The sequence below is a fragment of the Gavia stellata genome, chromosome 4, assembly GCF_030936135.1.
Source record: "Gavia stellata isolate bGavSte3 chromosome 4, bGavSte3.hap2, whole genome shotgun sequence".
NCBI classification, from domain to species: domain Eukaryota; kingdom Metazoa; phylum Chordata; class Aves; order Gaviiformes; family Gaviidae; genus Gavia; species Gavia stellata.
Window position 1 is genome coordinate 66,933,514 of NC_082597.1, and position 22,979 is coordinate 66,956,492.

A 22,979-nucleotide genomic window follows, 5' to 3' on the forward strand; every position below is an offset into this window, starting at 1 on the left:
CTGAAAAATTATTAAATCCCATCAAGTAGCTATGTTTATAACTTAAGGACATGGAAAAATAAACCTTTTAAAATTTTAAATCCGTATGAAAACAAGAGGTGTATATTACCTATATGGTTACCATCTCATGGTTTCTTGCTTAAAAAAGCTACAAAAAACCCCAATCCAGATAATGACAGTTTAGCACTAAGACTAGTAACATATGGTGTTGTAAATTAAAGTATTAAGGTATAAAATGCTCTCGAAATTTTATCTTGTAGATCAAAGCTATTTTAGGAATCACAACCACATGGATATGCGATGCAAAATGACTGATTTTTAAAGCCATTCAAACTATGGCAATGCTTTTTCTCTCCCCAGACTGCTGGCGTTCAGTTTCATTACGAATGAAATATTATGAAAAATACAAACACTTGCAAACATATTTTCTTCTGAGGGAAACTAGGACAGTCCATAAAGGGGTCTTTAATTTCCTGATACTGTGAAAATGCCTCCTATGAGGTTGGTGAGGAAAAAGTCCATGCCTCAAAGGGGGAATTTGCTGGCTTGGTAAGTAACTGACACAAAGATGGTCTGCTATAAATTCAGTTTCAGGAGTGTGAAAGTCTGGGTATCTTCATAAATAAGGAAAAAATGTACCTGTTTCTATTATCTGCATATTCCCTGCGGCACAGCTCCGTTGTTTTAAATGTTTCAATTGCATTTGTGCTAGAGCAGTAAAATAGCAGTAAAAGATAGCTGAAATAGCACTGCATATTCCTGCAGGAATAAGGCAGCTTTGTTACCAGGCTGCCATTAGAGACTGTGACAGTCTTGGTTATTTGATAAAAGCCCGAACTGAACCAGGGAGTAGGTTAGGACATAAACCAGGGGCTGCAACGCAGCCCTGTTATCATCTGCTAGCAGTTAAGGAAATGGTATTAAGGAGTGCCATGTTATGCTGATCTGGACAGTGCCCAAAAGGCAGAAAGTGTTACGTCATCCAACTTGGATACTTAAATATTGATCACAGCAAGTTAACTCTTCTGATGTGAGAACAAATTACAGTGTGTTGGTTTGCCATCAGCTGCGAATTGCTGTGATGAGGAAAACAAAAGACAAACTAGGAACATCTGTCCCTTCGCCTGTCTTTGAAGCTTGCTAAACTTGCAGCTTAGCATGGCTGAGAAAACAGCAACACTGGTACAGGAAAACCCGAGGAGCAGGGAAAAAAAGGAGAATTGGGAGAAGATTATTTCCTCTTTTCTTCCCTTCAGAAGAGGAAAGGACGTGCACGACACTAACCAAGAGGAAATGGAGGGCTGAACTCTGCTGCTGGGCACGAAGTTCAGCATGCAGGGAGGGAGGACAGGAAAAGCAGGAAGAGAAAAGATGCGACTCTATCTATTTTAATAATTCCTCTGCTATTACAAAGTTCTGCGATGAAATATTGCACCAGAATTTTCCTAAAACTGAGGTAAGGACCTTCCCATACATCAAAAATGTCCAGTAACACTGTTTCACAATAAGTGTTTAGCAAAAACCCAAGTCAAAAAAACATACAAAGAAACTTCTATCAAAGTGCTCTGCAGGATCACATTATGGAAATTGGAAAAAATGGTGTAATTTTTCACCCTAGCGTCTTGAATCTTTCGATGCTTACTTGATTCTGTTTCAGTGTGGACACCAGTTTCTGTAAAGTGATGTTTTCTTCTTCAAGCTCAGTGTAGTCCTGTAGGAGTCTCGCCTCTCGAAACTTGTACTCGCGAATTTCGTCTTTCATTCGTATCCTCTGTAGTTCCACCATTTCATTATTCTGATGAGAGAAAAAGTAAGTACATTACAATTCATGCATAGCCACTCTAATGGTGAACACTGCCTTTAGAAAAGGCCAAACAAAAAATTAATCCTCAAACAGAAAAGATTTAACAGTGCAAATCAAAACAGCATCACCTTTTAATCTGAGGCCAAGTGGTAATTTCAGGTGTGTGCTGGCAATGCAGAAATGAGAACATCTGATAAGGAAGCTTGATTAAAACAGTTTCAAGATTAGACGCTTATTGAAACGGAAAACCTGGTAAGGCTTTATCATCTCGTTAGTTTTATTGCTCTATGATACAGTTGGGTTTAAATAAAATTACCACCTGTTTTCCACCGAAGGATGGTTTCTACATTCATACAGAAAAAGCCATGAGTAACGGCATCTGTTCTGTAATCACATCTGTAACTGAGCAAGGTGCGCTCTCACGTTTGTTATCTGCAGTCATTAGAGATCTAGGCAGGCGAGGACCTGCCAGGCAGACGGCTGTAAAGCGCTCGTCAAAAACCTGACAAATGCATTGCTGTGCTGAGCAGGATTACACCCAGCAGTCTGAGAACACACAAAGCCACCACTTTATTTTTCCCATTAGCATATACAGTTGCCAGACATGCTTATGAGAGAGGTCACGAGGGATCAGTTTCACCAAAAATTGCTTCCATTGGATTCTAGCTCTAACTGAGTTTGACGTCAAGGATCAGGTCATTCTGGAAAGACTCTGCTGACGTAACCCTGACGTAAAACACACTATGGGAAGATGGAGTTAACACACAGCTGGAAGAGAAAAGTGACCAACACAGTCAGTAGGAGCAACTTCCTCCTCTACTTTGAACAGAAGCCTGCATTTTCTTGATTAATAGAAATAGGCGTAATCAGTCACATCTTCTCCTTGCCTGCAGGAGGAACCTGAGCATTGCTGCAGCAGCTGGTGGAGGGAAGCACTACTGCGACCTTAAATGATGGGGCAGAGCCCCCTTGCTGTTGGGGTGTCGGAAAGAGCACACCTCGGAAGCAGTAATGTGTTTCTGTAAAAGATTCCAGTGTGGAGGGAGGGCAATCACTGGCCTGATAGCTACCTGAGAAAACTCAAATGTTTAAGAAATCATTACAGCAGAAATTGTAGTCAGGGAGCTCTAAATAGATCGATCTGTACAACTCACCCTCTGGTATGTAAAGGATAAAACCCCACATTCTGAATTGATGATAAACAGAACTTTGCTTAGCACCTAGGTTAAATAAACAATTACAAACCCCTGGAAAATAACATTGCAAAGCATGAAAAAAATGCGTTGATACAAGAGTTGCAAAAGCACTTTTTAAAATGAAGCCTTTTTGCTACAGAAAAATAAAAACCATCACCTGCTCCCTCCTGGAAGCTAATTAAGAAGAAATAAAGCCCCTATGTGATTTCTTAACTGAAGGCATGTCTTTGGTTTAAAAGATCCCCAGTGGATGAAGAGCCACAGAGCACTAGATAAAAGCAACTCTCTGCAAATATTCCTGCATCCATCACTGCCTGATAAACCTCTGAGTGAACTGTAAGAATGGCACATCAGATGATGTCACGAGGTGAAGGCATTCTATACCTCAGGGCTGCCTTTATACATTTTGTTTCTGTCAGCACGTTCTCAGCTGTGGCGGTTATTGACGTTGCTAGGTATGGGTATACGTGCGAGTTTGAGGCAGTACGTGGACAACACCAAATGCATGACTCTGCTGTGTCAAGTATAATTAGGCTACTCTGCAACTCTCCCGGTGTTTGGAGGATGATCAGCCTGGGGAATGAATAGCAACTGGCTGACATCCATCCAACGCACACAGTCACACTGCTGGTTGAAAGGAAGGCCTCTCCAAAAAGGGAAGAAGAAAAAAGGTGGCCAGAGATGGAGGACCTGAGCAAAGAATTTTTACTGAATCCTGATGTATTATTACCCTGATAGAGTACAAGGCACACTACTTTGAAAAAGCCTCAGAAAATAACTCTGTAAGGTCAGAGTACTCCTTTGTCTTTCCTATTATTGCAAACAGCAGCAGAAAACATGAGCAATCGTCTTGCTGGAGCACACCATCATTTCTTTAAGATGACAGAAATCACATTCCTTCACCACTTGCAACTGCTGCTTCTCCTACATAATCTTGGAGGTATAAACAGAACCATTTATAGCACTCCTCCTCCCCTTACACACAGAGAAACGATCTCTGCAGAGCAACCTCTGTTCGTCATTACTCATGGCATTTGGTCAAGGAAGAAACAGTATGAAAAGGGGAAACTCGCCAGTTGGAGCATCCCACCAGCAGTGCCTGACGCAGCGCTGCCTGCCGTGCTTCCCGTCACCAGGGCCAAGGCCTCCGCTGGAAGCAAGCCTACTGCTCTGCCGCGGGGGTGAAACAAACTCAGCACATTAGAGAATATGGAATCACCTTTTCAAAGTAATGTAAAATGTGCGTTTTGTCACTGCAAACACCCTGGCATTATTCTCCATGCTCCCAGATCCCTCCTCCTCTTTGCGAACATCTGCATTATGCTGGCAAACTTCCAGCGGCAAAGCACTCTAGTGCTTTCACTGCTTCCTATGAACGGCAGTGCTGCCAGGTCACAGGGCAAAAGCCTGGCATTGTTGAGGTTTACAAGTGAGTAGCCACAAGACATGCTGAAGGAGTGTTCTGCTTTCCTTCATATGAAATCTCTATGTATTTTGTGGAAGTGAAGAAGTCTTCAACCTATTAAAAAAATTAAGCTGAGTTTATTCTTTGTTACTGTCAGTAAGCAGGATGTATTTGTTTCCATCAAATGCTCTGATTAAATCCCGTATCTTCTCACAAATCTCTACTGTTATTTTGAACTATTTTAATTTAAAATACCTATTACTTAAGTAGACAATATGCAGTTATAAAGGATAGATCTTGCTGAATAGATACAGTAGCAGTAAGGTGCAAAGCTTTATTTGGCCATTGCATCAGTCCTTTTCGAGGCTTGGACTTGTATGAAAACAGTATGAGAGGATTTAAAAACACAAGGCAAAAGGAGTCTGTCAGCAGGTCAGTTATCTATATGAGCCACTAGAGGACAATGTAACCCAAATTATTAGTACAATAATTTGTAATTAAACTTTACTGGTAATCAAGCACCGAACATTAAACTTGCAGGACAAAGCAATTGAGCCAGATGCTTTTACTAGGGCACTGCCTCAGGACTTTTTACATTTCCAAAGAGGATTTCCTTATGAACTACTGTATCTGTAAAAACCAAATTAATCCAAGAGGTGGAGCTAACGAGACACGAGCAGTGTTTTAAATGCTGTAAATTATTTTCAATCCCAGCCACCAGCTGAATATAGTGCAACGGTTTTAATGGATCGGTGCCAAAGAAGAAGGAAAAGGCCTTTTTGTGAAACTATAGAAAACAACAGAGTCCTTTGTCAGCCTTGCATCTAATTATGTGTGAGCATTAATTGTGGAAGATGTCACTCACATAGCATGTCTAATGAACCTACACATAACAGAACAGACCATGAGAAATGAAAAACAGAAGGCTCAGCTAACATAAAGTCTGTTCAGGTCACCTATCCTCTAGGACTTTGACATGTTTTCAGACTTGCCATATATGAAAAGTGAAAGACATCTCTAGGTTTTACAGGGGCGAGGAGCATATCTGTATAGTACAACCATCACTTCAATCCTGACAGGTCTCTGAGCATCAGTAGAATATAAGTATTAAATAATAAGCTTTTGTACTTCTTACCAAAATTAAATGCAATGTATATGAATATATTATTCTTTTTTGATTCACCATAGTCTTTTAAAATGCTGTATTTCACATGCTACATACAGAGCACGTTGTATTAATTGTGTGCCTAGACACATTTTAATACATTGTGTAATATCAAATTAATTGCAAGTGAGAAGGTACTTTAAAATGAAAGAATGGAAATGTCTACTTTTGAAAATGATGAGAAAGGACTTTAAAAGAATATATGATTCCCCCATGGTCATTTTTTTGTCAGAACACCCCCAGCGTTGCCTAAGGAAGCCTCTTGCTGCGGCCTTGTGTCTTACTAATACACCTAAGGAAAGCAAACTAGGCAAGGGACAGTGACCTGCAGCTGGGTAGTCTCATCTCTAAGACGAGAACTGAGATCTGGTGGCTCTTGATTTCTTGAACTGTGGACCCATAGACTGAACTTAGTGAAAACTGGTGTTGTTTTGAAGCCTTCTTTTTAAAGTGAATGCAGTTCCATTAACTATTTTGGTTCTCCCCTATCTTGGAGTACATAAAGGACTTTTTTTATTTCTGTGTTTTGTGTACTGGTTTTTGTTCCAAACAAAATTGGGGAACTAGTGTTTGGGCTTTTCCCCTACATTTTTTTCATACAAATTTTAACGAAAAGATTTCAGGTCCTTACTGCAGTAAAACATACTATTTTTCACACTGCAAAACAGCCTTGTAATCAGAAATAATTATATGCCCCAAACAACCCTGACTAAATCACTACTTATCTGTCGGAATATGCAAGCCATAGCATGACACTGTGCGTAAGTTTCTAATTTTCAGAATTCATGAGTAAGAGAACAATGGAAAATTTATACACTTCCAATTTAATGGCATTGTATTATAGCTGATGCAGTATAAAATCCCATTCAATCTGATGACAGTTTTATTGCAATAGCAGTAAATTGAATGTAATAGAAAGTTTATGCTCAGACTAATATCCACAATCTCATGTGTTTGTTGACAACTTGTGTGTCGTGTTTACTTTACTCTGGAGAGGAAAATAAAAGGTGTAGCTTTTATGAAGAACAATAATAGGTATATCATAGAAAATACAATTTAACTGGGGTTCAAATTTAATTGCAAACATGCTAACTTTGCATGGGGAAGCACTACCAGCACAACTTTGGCCAAAAACAGGTTTGGGACTTCCTTCAGGATCATTCCATGACAAAATTAACCCCACTTATAAATGATTTTGGCTTCTTTTTAAATATATTGTTTGTATCTACTTGGCAGCATGCAAGTGTAAATAAATTCATGAGAAATTAATGAGGAAAAAAATAACCAAACCCTAAAGTATCTTTGGTTCATTACTTTTAGAATGTACAGATATACCATTAGAAACTTCAAATCCCAATTATATCTCCTGTTTAGAAGCCTCTAATGTGAATTATGGGTACATTTTTTGTTTTCCATAAACAATGGAAAATGTAATTCTGCACCATACAGAGAATACTTCTCACCAGCATGATGTAGCAGGACACCAGGATACCACTGGAAAGCCACCCCTTCTCCTTTCTACTGATGGAAGAATCCAGAGAGGAAAATAGTACAAGGTAAAGACCCAGAAAGAGACTTGCCACGCCAGGGAGGAGGCGGCCAGGGAACACTGGCTGGTCTGCAGAGATACCCAGCTTGCCCGGCAGGTCCTGATTTTTCATTCTGAAGGGATAAGGGAAGTTGAGAGAAGAGAAGACGAGAAGGGGAACAGAAAAGCGAGGACCATTTTCTTTACCATCAACTCTTTTAAGTCCCCAAAGAAGGTCCTCTAGACTAGCCTTAAAGTTTCCCTTTCTCATATACAGGAATACTCACATTGAACTGAAAGAACAACATTTTCCATGTTTCCAGATATATTTAAAACCATAATGGGATTTTGTGGATGACCTAGTGTGACCTGGTCTGACCCTTTTGCAGAATTTGCAGCACGATCCTCCTGATTCAAGACGTAGGCACCTAGCTAAGCAGGGACGGAGCATCTCTTGCAGAACAATTTTTGCTTCCCTTTCAATACACAGATTTCTCTATATCCCAAAATAAATTATTTCAAAGATTCTTTTTCCTCATTGTTAAAAGTCTGCATCCTCCTTTTTAATCCAAATTTATCTGATCTCACCCTTCAAAAAGTTTCATTCATGTAGCATTACTAGAGTTCATTATATTGTATCTAATCTAACCAGCTGTATTGGCATACTGCTTTAAGAGCATGAATACAGCTCCTATTGTCCAACACTAGAAATCACTAACTTTTAAAATTATGTATGATTCTGACATTCCTTAGCTTTTGATATATCATTCATTGTCTCAAAACCAGAAAAAAAGCAGACGTGCTATTGTGCACAAGATATTTTTGAAAATACATCTGTAGAATAACATAAGTACCTATAATCTTTCCCTTCCATGGATTTACTTACAGAATGACAGCACTATCAAAGACAAGGATGAAAAAAGCCATATATTTGTTAGATATAGCATATTGAATAGAAGCCAGATAAGATAATGCATCCTTCAAGCCCTTCACCAGCAACGGCTCTTAAATAAAGCATTTGCGATACACCTAATAATTTAATCATCTGAAATGCCTAATGCATTTAATTGGTATTACTAAATTTAAAGAAGTAAGGTGAATTTCTATCAAGGGCAATTAAATGGCCCATTTATGTAGTTATCACAGAGTTTGAAACCCATAATATTTAACGTTGTAAATCCTGCTACATATATATCCCTATAAAATATCCATTTTATTGACTTTCATATAATGAGTATATATAGAAAGATAGAACTAAGGCATGTTCTGGTTGTTTAGGTATTTAACTTTCCTGCAGAGTATCATGATCACATAATATTATAATGACTTCTTCATAAACTGATGTAAACTACAAATCTCTAATCATACATATTTATCTGAAAAATAATGGTTTGATTTGGCTGCATTTATAGCAATTAATGCATTAGTATTAATGCATTAGTATTAATGCATTAATTATATATCAATTATATATTGATACATTAATGATAATTATAATTATATTAGCATCCTGTAACAAACTCTGCTGTAATATTCCTAATTCTTTCAAAGGAAGAACTGAAATAAATCGTATTAAAACAGCGTGAGAGGAAATTCAGACTCCAGGGTTATAGCACAGTTCAGTTAATATGATCCTTCTGCATATCTGTGGAATGACATCATGCGTTAACATATGATCACTGCAAATAGCAAAATATCAATTGGCTGGGAAAAGTTTTGCCATGAGAAGGACATTGTGGAGGTCATTTTGTTTAAAGTTAAAACTCTGCTACTCATCTGTCTCCTGCAGCTCTAGTGGCATTAAACATTTCTAAGTAGGAGGATTAATTTCTAAATACCACACTGACTGGGTAAAAGAAAGATGATGACACACCTGTGACTTGGAGCAGGCTGCTCACAACATCTTGCAAATGCAGCACTCTCCATGAAGAGTCTTCCCACAGTCCATTCAGGCCTATATTGACCTTCACATTTCTCCAGGTACCAACGGACAAAACCACATCCATCCAGGGGCCAGCCACAGCCCAAAGGCCAGTCCCACTCCCGCTTGAAGAATTACAGAATCATTTAGGTTGGAAAAGACCTTTAAGATCATCAAGTCCAACCAAAATCTAACACTGCCCAGTCCACCAATAAAGCATGTCCTTAAGTGCCACATCTACACATCTTTTAAATACCTCCAGGGATGGTGACTCAACCATTTCCCTGGGCAGCCTGTTCCAGTGCTTGACAAACCTTTCAGTGAAGAAATTTTTCCTAACGTCGAATCTAAGCCTCCCCTGGTGCAACTTGAGACCTTTTTCTCTTGTCCTATCACTTGTTCTTGGGAGAAGAGACCAACACCCACCTCTCTGCAACCTCCTTTCAGGTAGTTGTAGAGAGCAATAAGGTCTCCCCTTGGCCTCCTTTTCTCCAGTCTAAACAACCCCAGTTCCCTCAACCGCTCCTTATAGGACTTGCTCTCTAGACCCTTCACCAGCTCCCTCCATGCTGTGTTGTTGCTGCCATCCGCCCAGTCCCATTGCTGCAGGAGCAGGATGGGCTCCCCCAGGACCCCCACGCTCTGTTCGGGGTGAAGAGCACAGGGTGGAAGCCTGCAGCCAGAGGTGGACAGGGCACTGCCTCTTAACATCACGCTTCAGCTGAATTATTTTGCCGCATCCTCATTATTCCCATTGCACTGAATAGGACCTGAGTAACAAACACTCGAGACTGTGCTCTCTGAAGCGGAGCTATTGCCCACTCTACATCACCGATTATCCCATGGCTGACTGGGTACTATTATAAAGATACCAAACCCAAATTGCTCCTGCCAGATTAGCTCAGAAAAGAAAAAAAGAACGGGGTGTGTGGGGGGGTGTGTGTGTTGTCTGGGGCATTTTGGACTAAATGGCAAGTTGGGGTTTTTTTCCCCCAATTACAGCCTTCCCTATGAAGGTTGTCACCTTCTATCCACAATTTAAGAAGTCAACAGCAGTGATTCTACGCGACAATGCCTGAAGGCAGACTTTTTGATGGAGGATCCACACAGGCCTTTTCAAGCTCATCAGGAAACCAAGATCTGGTTTTAAAGCCTAACTGATCACTTGGGAGAGGCATCTGCCAGTTATACATATCTCTTTGAGAGGCCATCTGTCAGGCGCTAAGTGCCAAATTTCCTTCTAGAAGGAAGGGGCACCGGCTAACCAACAAAAGAGAAGTTGTGCTAACAGGGTGTGGGTCTGTAATCAGTTTAAGCTCAGCAGTACCACAGCTGCTGATCCCAGGTCCTGACCCTGCCTTTCATCAGCCGGATCAGGGGCAGCAACCCACCCCAGAAAACAAAAAAAACCAAACAGAAAGTTAGTTTTAATGGTATTTATACTCCCTGACACTGCTGACAGGGTGCACACATAGACACTGTTGCTAGCAGGAGGTAGGGAAGAGGAAGACATGCCATTTCTATTTTGGATACGCTTGCTGCTCAGCAGCAACTATATGATCTACTCCAATTTCCAGAGACAGAAACCCAGCCCCATAGGTGTAAACTAAAAAAAAATATAGCCTCAAACAGGACTAAGATTTCACTGTACACACTGAAATGTTGAGGCGCAGGGAGCAGTAAAGTGAATTCCTGAGGACGGAAAGGAAGAAAGAGAAAAGACACCAGAGCACCTAAATAAGAGGAGTGAGCTTGACTATTTTAGCACCCATTATGCTTGGTTGGTATGGAAAAACATGTCCCTGTTTATTGACTGCTTGCTTTTTCATTGCTTTCTGCTGTCTTACTTTAACTTTTGATGTCAGGATGATTTCAGAGTTCCCTGTAGTAACCCATCTCCCAGCGTGCCGGGCAGCATCTCCATTCTCCCATGTTCCAGGCACAGAGCTATGCTCCTTGTACGCTTTCCATTCCTCATGGCAACTGCCTCCCCTCCTTAGGACTCAGAGCTATTTTAATTACAGCTTGCTGCTAGTTCAATCCTACCTTCTTTATATTCCTTATACCAGTAATCAAGCTGCACTGTCAAGGGATGCACGTGCCGGGTCAGGGCTCCCAGCTCAGCTTCTCCATCCTGTGCCGCATTACAATACTGTCCAAGCTCTGTTTTTTCAATTTGTATGCTGAGCCAATCATCAGTCTTGTAAATACCAGCTAGAAGTTGCAGTATCGATGTCTGTGAGCAAATGCCTCTGCCTTCTCCGGCTGTGGGAAGACTGTGCTGCAGCGCTGTGTTAGAGCTCCGGAAGCTGAGAGCATGTCAACACACAGACCTAGGGCTGGGCAGCAGTACTAATAAATCTGGTCCCTGGGACAGTGCAGCTGAATTAGTAAGGGGCTGAGTTCAAATTAATCAGATGTAATTAATCCTGATCCTCAGCTCACAAAAGATCATAAAAATCATAGAAAAATGCATCTCAAAGGGGCCTCTGGGCAGCATCTAGTCCATTCATCTTTCCCAGGATGGGAGCAACTACATCTGTGTCGTTCCTGGTATCTGTCTAATCTCTTCTTAAACACTTCCAGTGACAGATCCCATCACCTTTCCCAGAAACTTGTTTCCTGGCTTCACTTTTGCCTTTGTCAGAAACCTCTTTCAAAGGTCTAATCTGAACCCAAGTCTTCCACACTGCAAAAGGAAAACAGTATTTCTTCTCGTACCCACAAAAGGCAGGAAAATACATGCATCTGTTCCTCTCTGCAGGAGTCTTCCATTTACCCACCATACCCATCTTCAGCCACCTCTCTCCTTCACAAACAGAAGAGCACGTAAGAAGTAAGGATCCCAGATAGCTCCTGCCACAAATCAAACTCCTTACATGTCCTTGCATGAAATACAGAAGAAATGTAGTGAGATGTGCAATGATGACCACCATAACTAGGTGTCAGGAGAAAAGAATAGCAGACCCCAATTAACACTCTGTATTCCTTCTTGTACCCGGTTCCTCACGGTGGACTGGGAGAGGAGAAATACATTGAAAGAAACAAAGAAGAAACCATTAATCCCTTTTAGAAAGTAGCATGAATAATTAGCTAAAGGATACAAAGAAATGATTCACAGGTAAAAATCTCTTTCAAGTAGTCATGTGCTGGGACATTCTCTATTGTGCTGCAGAGGAGCTGCAAGAGCTCAGCATCAAAGCAGCTCTGTAAGCCCATGCTCACAGCAGAACTTCCCTTGTCAAAATTATTCTTGCAGATTGCCAGCTGCAGAGGTGTTTTAAAAGCTCTTTGTGAACCTGCACCCACCGCCCTCCCAATGACAAGACTATTTCAAGTTCCCCTTGAAAAGTATCAATATGGTATAAAAGGTTGCTATGAAAGGAGGAGCAACAAGAAAGTTAAACTTCAATAATTCTCCTTCTTCTCCAGGAGGACAAAGACATGGCATCTTTAAATAAACACATCTGTGCCACAAAATTCAAATGCTATCATGCAGCCAATTCTGTCATTATTAAAAGAGAGTATTTCCTCAAAGTCAGGAGTAATTTCTATAATTAAAATCCATGTAACATTACCCATCTGCTGCAAAAAGAAGCACAGCAGCATTCTGCAGCTTATTTGACCTTGCGTGCAGAACACCCACCCACCCCCACTTATTATTCTGTGACATGAGCAGAAACATCAATTCAGAAACAGGAGTTGATTAATATTAAAAAGATGAAAATGGCCCTTTTTTTCTCAAAGACTTAGCATTTTTATTTTAGGTAATGTATTTGAGTGACTTAGGTGGCAAATATAGCCAAAGATAAGTATCTCATCTGTCTGTAAACTACATCCTTTAGGACTGAATTTTACACACAATTATTCATTACAACACACATGGTGATTCATGAATACAAATGCCTACGTAGAAGATCTGATAAAGTAAACTGCACTAAAGGTTGCTTGAATTTATTGATATGGACTGTGAAAATACACCTGTACTCAAAAAGTGTCTCTGTAACACTGTAGTACTCCGGGCTGTTCAATATAGATTGTTTAATACAGACTGCATATTTCACAGATTTACTTTATATATAAATTACAGTTAATATTAGTAATTTTCACATTGACAGTTTTTTATCTTGTCCTTAAAAGGCTGAGAAAACAAGATTCTCATTGCTCTGTGTGCAGGACGGAAATATAAATGTAATACATGCCGTAAGAACACAGTGCGACGGCTGACTATTAATGCCATAATCTCTGGAAGAGTTACTCAAGCATGTTGCTTATGGCAGCGCAGCCTTAGAATTAAATTATTCTTTTGGAAATTGAATAAACACTGAATATTATTCCCTTCCTGCAATGCATCAAAACAGAAAAAAAATTGCCATAAAATGCCATATTTACTGATGGAGTAAAATATCAGTCAAGTTAAGGGATTGTTCAACTTTGGATATTAAAATGATGCTTAAATCTATTTTTTTTCTATTCTTCTTTAAAACCACTGCTGTTTTCCTTTCACCATTTGTTTCCACTGGACTTCCATCTAGCTCATGACGGGTGTTAGTCTGATAACAGGAGCCTTCTGCTGAAATGGATTATTGAAATTTTAACAAGATACGGTTAAAAGAACTGAACTAGGAACACCCACAAAAACTTAAAACAGCTTTTTATTTACCTAAAGATAATATTCACTAAAGCACTGATAATTTTCTAGAAACACCTATGGGATAAGGAGGACAGTACCTTACGCCAAATACCGAGCAATCTCGGTGATCGTTCAAGCACATGTGAGGAAAGGGACTCAGCAGCTCTTGGAGCTGGGCTGCAAAGTCCCAAGTTCAGCAAGAGAGTGAAGCAGTTTCTTTGTCCTTGCTGAAGTTGTGCTCAAGGACCTTGACAAACGAAGAACTACTCTTTTTCCAGATTTATGCAAATCCAGAAAAGCATGTCCACATGACAAGTAGAGGAGAAAACATTTTTTCCAAAGACTTGTTCACCTAAGCCTTATCTATCTCAGTATCAGTGTTTCCAAACTCTGAACTCAGCCTTTGCTCAAGCCTTCAAGCCTGCCGGTGACAGATGGGCGAAACGGGGGTGCCAGACTGGCCACCCTGCCCGGCCCTGGCAGGCTCGGCTGCCCGGGGGAGATGCCGGCAGCATTACAGCCTCTCCATCCAAGCCCTCAGCAGCAATCCCTGCGAGGTGCAAGGGCACCCATGAATAACATTGGATGCTGGACTGTAAATCTCCAGCTACTGACAAGAAACTTAATGACAGGGAAGGATTACAGTCCAAAGTCTTAATTGCTCCCCCTGCTTTCTAACATCCCAACAGGCCACTGCTGATTGATAGCTCATGTTCCCTGTGTTTTTTTCTAACTGATTTTTAATATAAAATATAACAAAACACTAGAGGATGGCTCCAAGCTCATTACAGTGTTCCTAAATTTCCTCTGAGTTTTTAAAGTACTCAACCAAGACCTTGATGTAACATCATTACTAATGAAATCCAGCGTCAGTTTCAGCAAATAACTACTTAAATGCAAGTTTTTCAGTTCTTATTCTGTAGTATGCCCCATGGTTTGATACAGCACAACTGAATTCAGTTATACACTGCAAAAAAAGTGCAGCAGAATAATCAATCTAGTAAAACAACAGCCGTCCTCAGGGAGAAAAAACAACACCCCACTTGAACTAGGTCAGAATTCAGACAAGCAACAGAAATAAGATGAAATTCATGAACTCCCCTTTGTTAATTAATCAATATATTCCTCATCATATACCTACACAGTTGTGGACCATCCGCAGGTTTTTCATCTTTCAAATATTGCTACCAGTGTATATAGGGAAGATGACGCAGGCTGCTAAGAATTCCTTGGGCTCTTAATTATTATACTGAGGTTGAGTTCACCCAGCATCTCAGCCAGAGAACCGACTTTGCATCTTCCTGATCTTGTGTGCCTACATACAAATATATACATGGGACAGAGGATATGCATCACACCTACACGCTTGCACCATGCTCTTTGTGCAGTGTAATGTATGACATTGCCAAATACAGTGGCAGAATGGGAAAATCTGCCAAAAAGAACTTCAGGTGTAATCACAACTTTTGGCAGTGCATTACCCCTGTCAGAGACTGCACACTTGTTTAATAGCCTCTACCTTTGATGACATGGAAGTTTCTATGGCACAAGTAATTTTTCTTCAGCTTGTATGGAGTGCAAGTACCTCTTGTGAAAGACTGAAACCATGAGCAGAAAAAATTAACCCTGCAGCCATGTCTGTCTGTCCTTTGCCTTTAGCCTGCCTCGATTAGTGGAGGCTCCTTATGATCGAGTGGCCAAACTGCCCCAGTATGTGAGCCCAATATATTAAATTAAAGTGCTACCCATTTTGGTGTTCCAGAGTATGATGGGCATTACTTTGCAGCAGTTTGGTGTCTGCTGCAGGAGTAGCACAGCAAGCCCAGGGAAGAGAGCCGAGCTGCTTTAGGAAAAGAACATCCCCATTGCAAATCGGAGACGTTAATTGTGTGGGAGGTACTAAGTCAAAATCCCTGGGTTTCCATAAAGTATGGATTTCTTTCTATGTGCAATTCAAAGCCTCACGTTAAAGTTAAAAATCCATTTCTGGCCTTGGTCCAGAGAAAGTAGGAACCATCGCTTTCCCTGTGGACATTTCCAGCTATCATCGCTAAATGGGAAGCTTTTGGAGACAGCTCTCACATAGCAACAAAAGGATGAGTAAGACAGCAGCCTCTGAATCCTAAATGGTTTCCTCCCACACTCCTGAGCCCCTCAGAGGTCATGTTAGTTGAGTTTCAGGAGCATCTAGACAGAATTCAGATGTACTCTTTGTTTTTATCCTAGCACACTATGGTATCACAACTGCTTCTTCTAACAGGGCCTTTTTTTGCTCGCTCTTCTAAATAAATGTAGTGTAAAGCCTAAAGATTTTCTTCGGTCAGTCTCATTAAGGGACTGGAGCTGCTTTAGCATTGTTCTCATGGGCTGCTGTTTGACCCTGACCGAGCTGGCATTTTATTTAGAAACTGCTTTGCTCGCTGAACTACATACTTAAGAGGAGGCATGCTAGCTTCCTAACAGAGGAGGCAGATTTCGAGCAAAAGTAAACATTCCTGTTCCAAACAGACTTTTGTTTTCTTTCTTCTCATTCACTTGGAGGAGTGTTTGGGTGACCCAGAGAAAGCAAGTGAATCTTTTTCAATCATTTTCTCAAATGTAAACATTGTACTGAAAGCTTCTCCTGCCCTGACTTGTTCTAAACTCAGCAATAAAAACATCCTGCCCCACTGAATAACACCAGCAATTCAGATTTCCCAGAGATTTTTTTCTCTCCTCTACCTTTTGTGGTCCTTTTTCTCTCCACTGAAGACTGCCAAGATGTTTTTTTCTTCTGCCCCTCCAACCCTTACTTCTTATTCCCCATTTCTCCAACAAGAGGCATGAATGTGCTGAACCTGCAACAAATATTAATTTCTCTCAAATATCTGTCATTTGAGTTAAACAGGGGTTAATGAAAGACACACAAAAGTGATGTATAATAGCAAAATTCAAAGTGGCAAGAAAAAAAGATTGCAATCTTGCAGGCTGCTGATTTACCAAACTTCTTCAACAAAGTGCATTAGTACCCCAATGATGACAAATGTTTCAAACTGTTTATTAGCTAAAAAAGAAGAAAGTGTCTTACCCCAATGAGAAAAAACAGAAACAGAAACCAACAACAGCAGTCTATGCCACTGTACTATCTGTCTCATGGACAGAGGGGCAGGATGGTGTCTCTTTTTTCCCCCTGAAGCTTTACGAACCTGAGGATACCTTCTGGCAATTAGTCTTTTTTTTTTTTTTAAATCAAAATTTTTCTCCCAAGTTCCCCCTTCATTTTAAGACCATATTCTCATATTCATGGGGGGAAAAAAACTAATTAAGAAATACAAAACCAAACCAACAAAGTCAAACCATCATTTTGGACAAAACCCCTCAACTGTCAGTAAAATAGTTGTGATATTCTTGGCTCTCAGTTTGCAAGGAGAGGCTGGGGAACTGCTGTGGACATGAATTTTGGTCTTCACAGTCCAGACCCCCCCCAGGTGAAAATGTATATTTTAACATATATTAGCTAGCATGTGTTAATTAGCCCATATTAAAAGCATACAATGGAGAAAGTCAGTCATAATATCTTTGCATGTTACTTGGCTGAGTTCAGCCTCATCAGGTGTTACCAATGTAACGTGTTAGCATGAGGATTTTAACACCTATCGGGCTAATACCTGGAAAAAAAGATGCCTTTTCTTTCTTTTATGTTTGTCAAGGCCCTGGATGTTTGCATTAATTAAGGGTAGTAAGTCAAGGTTAGCTTGACTAATCACACCAGAATCTTATTTTTCTCCTACTACAGACCTACATTCAGACATTTTACTTAGGTGTAACAGGCTGTGGTAGGAGACACCCCATGCCACAAGCTCTAGCATCAGCCCCTTTCTAGTCTACAGAAATCCTAAGTCTGATCCAAATTCAGGGTAGTCAGTGGAAGAATCAAATAGGAAACTTTAAAACACTGTCAGTTTGGTGAGCTTTGAAAAGGATGCCACGTTTCTGGCAAGTGTGTGACTGGAAGGGGTAGGGAAGACAGCAGCAGATCGCAACGCATACACCAGCCTGTGCCACAGCTATTTTCTTGCAGTGGTCCTGAGGTCCAGCACCACCTCTCTGCCAGGCTCTGAGCAAAGACCAAGGGCTCCCCTTCTCCCAGCCCGGGGAAACGGATCAGAGATGGACCTTCTAACTGTACCATGTATTTCATCACGCCGCTACTGGTGCTGATTGCGCATTGCGCTGATACGGAGGACAGCCAAGGCTCTGGATACAGCATCTCCTGGCTCAGGATGGCCCTTTGAAAACACTGAAATGTCCCAGTGCTTGTTTCAGACAGGAGCTCTTCTTTGTTTTCAAAGGTGAAAGGGGACCACTTTACATAAGGCAGTCTCCATTAATATGGGCTTTCACAAGAGAACAAAAGCCAATGATGCAATTTTTCCTGCTCAGAATCTCAATTAGAAACTTGGATTTAGCACCAGTACACAGCTTTGAGAGTAACTGGGAAACGGGAGAGAAGAGTTGATGCAGAAGAAGGGTTTTCTGAAAGCGAAAAAACCTTTCTTTAAAGAGAAAGCCAGTTGTAATACCCTATAATTTAATAGCAAACAAAAAAAGATGGTAGGTTCTTTAAATACTCCACCAGGGAAAATGCAGAAAGTTGTTAGTATTTTCCGTGTTCAAGCACACAAAATAGATGTGAAAGACAGCTGCTACATGACAGAGTCTGGGTCTTCTTTTGCAGGATATAAAGAACCCGTTAGATTCATACTAGAACTGTTAAAAGTTATTGAAGGAAAAAAGATTACAATATTTGAACCTTGGGTAGGGAAATCAGTACATTTCAGTTAGTGTTGTGGATATGAGAATCCAAGTCATTTCTGAGCTTTAGGATGCAACAGATAGATACTTCCTCCATCATCTCACACAGATCACCAAGTGTCAAAGGAACCAGCAAATGCAAGAGGGCAGCCAGGTATTAAAAATTGTGATCTCAGCCTCTGTGCCTCAACTTTGCCATTAGGGGAAAAAACTCATCTAATTATAGGAAATTTGTACAAATTATACACCTTAGAAACTTAGAGCACATTTAAAATACAGTGCAAAAATTTGATTACCAGGTAAAGCAATGCATGCATTTGTATAAAGAGGTAGGAAATTTGTAAAACACATTTTTTTTTTTAAATATATCTTATTGCAAACAGAATTTATTTCTATAGTATTTCATCTCTCATATAAATAAGATTAATGTGTGCTATAAGAACAGACCGGTTAAATTATGTCACCAAGTACGCAGGGAGCTGAACAGATGGCAGCACCACTGAGGCAGCAACAGGAATCGCTAGTCCTCACTTATCCAGATGATCTTTATCATTTCCATAACATTAGAAAATGATTCACCTATGAAATACAATGTTCTGAGGATGAGGCAGAAAATTTCCTTTTTTTTCCCCTGGAATGGAAGATTATGGACTGTCTAGACATCAGCATTATGCTGTTAGTAGTTCTGAAAGGAAATCACAGAGATACACCATTTCTGCTAATTTGTGGGCTTTCTTTTTTAAAGACCACTTATTTGATAAAGAACATTTATGCAGAATGCACGTGAACTACGTGCAGTCTGCTGGTAGCTGCCTCAGGTTATTTTGTTTCTTTGTAGGCAGGGGTTTTTTTGGGTAAGATTACCTTGAACTGCACATAGACCTTTATCTTGCCCATAGAGGAGACTGGTTTAGAGCACGATTAGTGTGCCCAGCCAAAATATGTGTGACCGCATTTACAGGGAGTCAATCTCTTACCTACAGAAGGCAAACCATGGTTAGTTATGGGCACTTTCAAATTTATACAGTCATATGAAACACACAGGGGGAAAAAATACCTTGGTCATAGTGAGAAGCAAAGCTTCCTTCTTCCTGCTTATTTATCCCATTGTGCCGCATGTTCCAAAGCAAAGGAGAAAGGTCTTAATTACAGGAGTTACTGGAGTACTTCCCTGCCTACAGAGCACAGCAGAGCCTTTTGAGAAAAACAATTGTTTTTATCACTATTTTCATTAACAGCTAGAGCTCACAAATGAGTTTTTAAGTGCAGCATTGCACACTGAGGCCAAGAAAATTAGCTCAGTTGTACTGAATGGAAGAGAGCTGTGTGGAGCCTGTATTTAGGGTTTGTCTGGGTTTTTTTTTTCCTTTGACTTAGCATGCCAGTATGCAAATGGTTAAACAGCAACATTTTGCAATTTTTAGCAGCAATTCCCAAACAATGAGGCAAATATATACTAGATATAGTTCAGCTGAGGCCAATGGTGATGCATTGGGTATTAACTTTGGCCAAGGGCTACAAACATACTATGCAGACAAACAGGTCTTTGATGCCTCTTGATATCTAGATGAGACCAGTTCTGGGGGGGGGGGGGGGGGGGGGGGGGGGGGAAGAAAGAAAAAAAACAGCCAAAAAAACCTAACATAAAACCCCACAGCACTTAAGTCTCAGAAACTTGTCCCTCACATAAGCAATTGAAAAGAGCAAGTCAAATTAGGCCACAGACTGGAACAGAGCTTCTAAAGTCTGATCTGGCACCAAGTAAGATGCTTCTTAGAGCCAGCTGTCTGTACCTTACAGAAAAAAAAGCCTCCCAGGGTAGCTCTTGCAGTGTAAGAAGGTTGGAAATGTTCTCTGTGTCGCAGAACTTCATTCCAATGCATATCTTGCATTCATTTTTTCACAGTAACTATGAGGTTTAATGTCCTTGAATCAGGGCAAATGCACAAAGCTGAGGGATGGTGACTTTTCTATGATGACACAGTGCTGGAGGGTACAACCATCGCACTCCCTGAATCTTACAAGGGATTTCTTAACTTAGTTGAAGATGCAATACATGCCTGAGTTTGCCTTCAGGCTATTTTTACACAGGATAGTCGAAATGCATGTGTCTGGCCTGAGTAAGGCACAAAATTATTGAACGTATAAGGCTACAAAATATACCAAAAGTCAGTAATGCACAGGTAAGAAAGGAATACAGTCCTCCTGGGAGGTGACACACAGAAAAGATGTTTGAGTACACAAGAGAAGAAATATCTGCAGTTCTCCCTTTACTCAGAAATAGCAGCGAGTGAGATCTGCAAGAGCTATTTGCTGGCTGAAAAAACCCCGAACTGGTGGTATCTGCTCTGGACGCCTTTTTCCTTATTAGCTCTTCTTAAAAGACAAACACGAAGCCTACTTACTTTATACAGCAGTGATCTTTGCAAACAAACAGAAGCCTACCAACCCATCAATCCAGAGACAAGTGCACTTGTGCAAGGCCCAGATACAACCCCTTAATGTTCATTATCTTAATCAGGGAAGAGGCTCTATTAGTGCTTTGGTTGTTTTTTTCCTATCCACGTCCTCTCATAACTCGACTGCTGTCCTGCTTATCCACTTCCAGAAAAGCCACGCTGGAGCTACAGGAAATCCATCCGCCTCCTCTGGGAGAAAAATCCTCTTCAAATAAGCCTTGAGTGCTATCACTAGCTGCCAGCCAGCTACCCGGCAGCATGGGAAACCTCCACCAGGACCACATTTATTGCAGTCGGTGCCCTCTGAAAGCCCAGCCACGTACAAGGGAGCTCAGCACGCACCCAGGCACGTCTCCATCATCACTTTTAAACCTGCCAGTACGACATCTTAAATCTGGCTGGATTTAAGAGAAGGGGTAGGATGTGGCTTGGCCTGAGCAGCAATAATATGAGATAAATAATTTGTTTTAAAGGAAGCCTGAGGCCTCCGTTGAAAAAAATGAAGTATATAAATATAGAAAAACGTTCACCTTGGGTAAATTATCTCTGCTACTAAAAGAATTTGTCTATTCTTTATCTGTTCTGCATTATTTTTCACTGAAGCTTTTCACTCCAAGGTATGTGAAAATGGAAGATACCAGTACTGCATGGACTTCATTGTTCAGCTGGCCAGCTGCAAGGACAGGGTACCACACCACATGCACTAGTAGAAGCTGCAGCACAGGGGGAAAGGTGGGAGAGAGAGACTTCATATTACAGGTGCACTTTGCTGAAGGGCCAAATTAGTGCTTCAGTGCTTGTTATTTTCTAAAAGAAAAGTAGTGAAAACTCCAGGAAAATACTAAATAATAATAAAAATAAATAAATCTATGTTCTGAAGAACATGAACATTGTTCCCAAAACAACTGAAAGCAAAATGTCTGCTTCGTATACAACCTTTCTCAGACTAAATTATTTTTGCCCATCCTTGGTTGAACAATAATAGGCTATCAAGGCTGTGCAATAAAACCCCATACTATAAAGTGAAAATTACAGCAAGAAAAAAATTCTGAATCTAACTGGAGAACAGCGTAGCTGAAAACACAGGTTCAGCCTATGTGTTTAGGAGAGGAGGCAGCAATAAATCACGTTTAGAAGTTAACCCCAATCATGCTGGAATAATGAAAGTTCCTAATGGATTACAGATGGGAGCTGGAAAGCAGAAAGCCAGAGGAGGAGAAGGCACATGGCTCCGCACCCCGGTAGCCCCTGAGTTATGTACTTCAGTGGAGGAAGTGACATGTGTTTATTTTACTTTACCATTGTTTTCACAACGCATTTTACCACACCATTGAGTGACACCATTATAGGGCCTGAACTGTTATTCAGCTGCAGCACTAGCTTTAAAAATAACTTGACCTTCCAGATCTCAGACGGGAACGATGCTTACAGCTGCCTCTGCTACTTCAAGGCACAACTAAGAGGGAAGTTTTCTTATAAAGTCCAGCATAAAAAAACATTAAACAAAAATGCTTCAATACATGTAACAAAAACTGACTGTGTTTTTTAAAGTTTCAGTAGTAAGACAAGCTTTGATATTTTAAACATTATAAGATGTATGATTCTTATACCAGAATTTTGCTGCAGTGGTGGGCAGAAAAGAGATAGTCAAGGCTAGATTTCTTTAAGTAGTGGCATGTAATAAAGAAGAAACCAGCCTATTTTGGTTTTATTGTCCTGGGCTTGCTTACAACCCCCTGGGGAAAAGGTCAGTGCAACATGATATGAAAAACACAATGATAATCCAGTCTGCATTTGGTTCTTGATGGAAAGAAAGATTATCTCTCCAATCCATTCTAAGTTATTGCCATGATTTTTAATGAAATGACAACAGGGCTGAAAACAATCTCCAATAAATTCATTACCTTTGGAAACAAGGAGCTTTCCAGTTTTAGTCAAAGAACAAAATTTTTGCTAACTATCCTGCCTTTGCATAGATGATCATGGCTCTTCCTGTGTCAAGGCACAAAGTTCCAGAGGCTGTAGCACTGGTTATTCTGACTATGCAAAGAATCAATATCTCTGATATTTCTGA

At 40.5% G+C, this 22,979-nt stretch overlaps 1 protein-coding gene across 7 annotated transcripts in view; it reads right to left on the reverse strand.

The window, feature by feature from the left end:
• BICD1 (BICD cargo adaptor 1) overlaps window positions 1–22,979 on the reverse strand; it is a 181,368-nt gene that overhangs the window by 47,361 nt on the left and 111,028 nt on the right. For all 7 annotated transcript variants that reach the window (XM_059816455.1, XM_059816460.1, XM_059816458.1 and 4 more), the window contains exon 3: window positions 1,643–1,795. In XM_059816455.1, coding sequence (XP_059672438.1) covers window positions 1,643–1,795 — 153 coding nt within the window. The remainder of the gene's footprint in view (window positions 1–1,642; window positions 1,796–22,979) is intronic.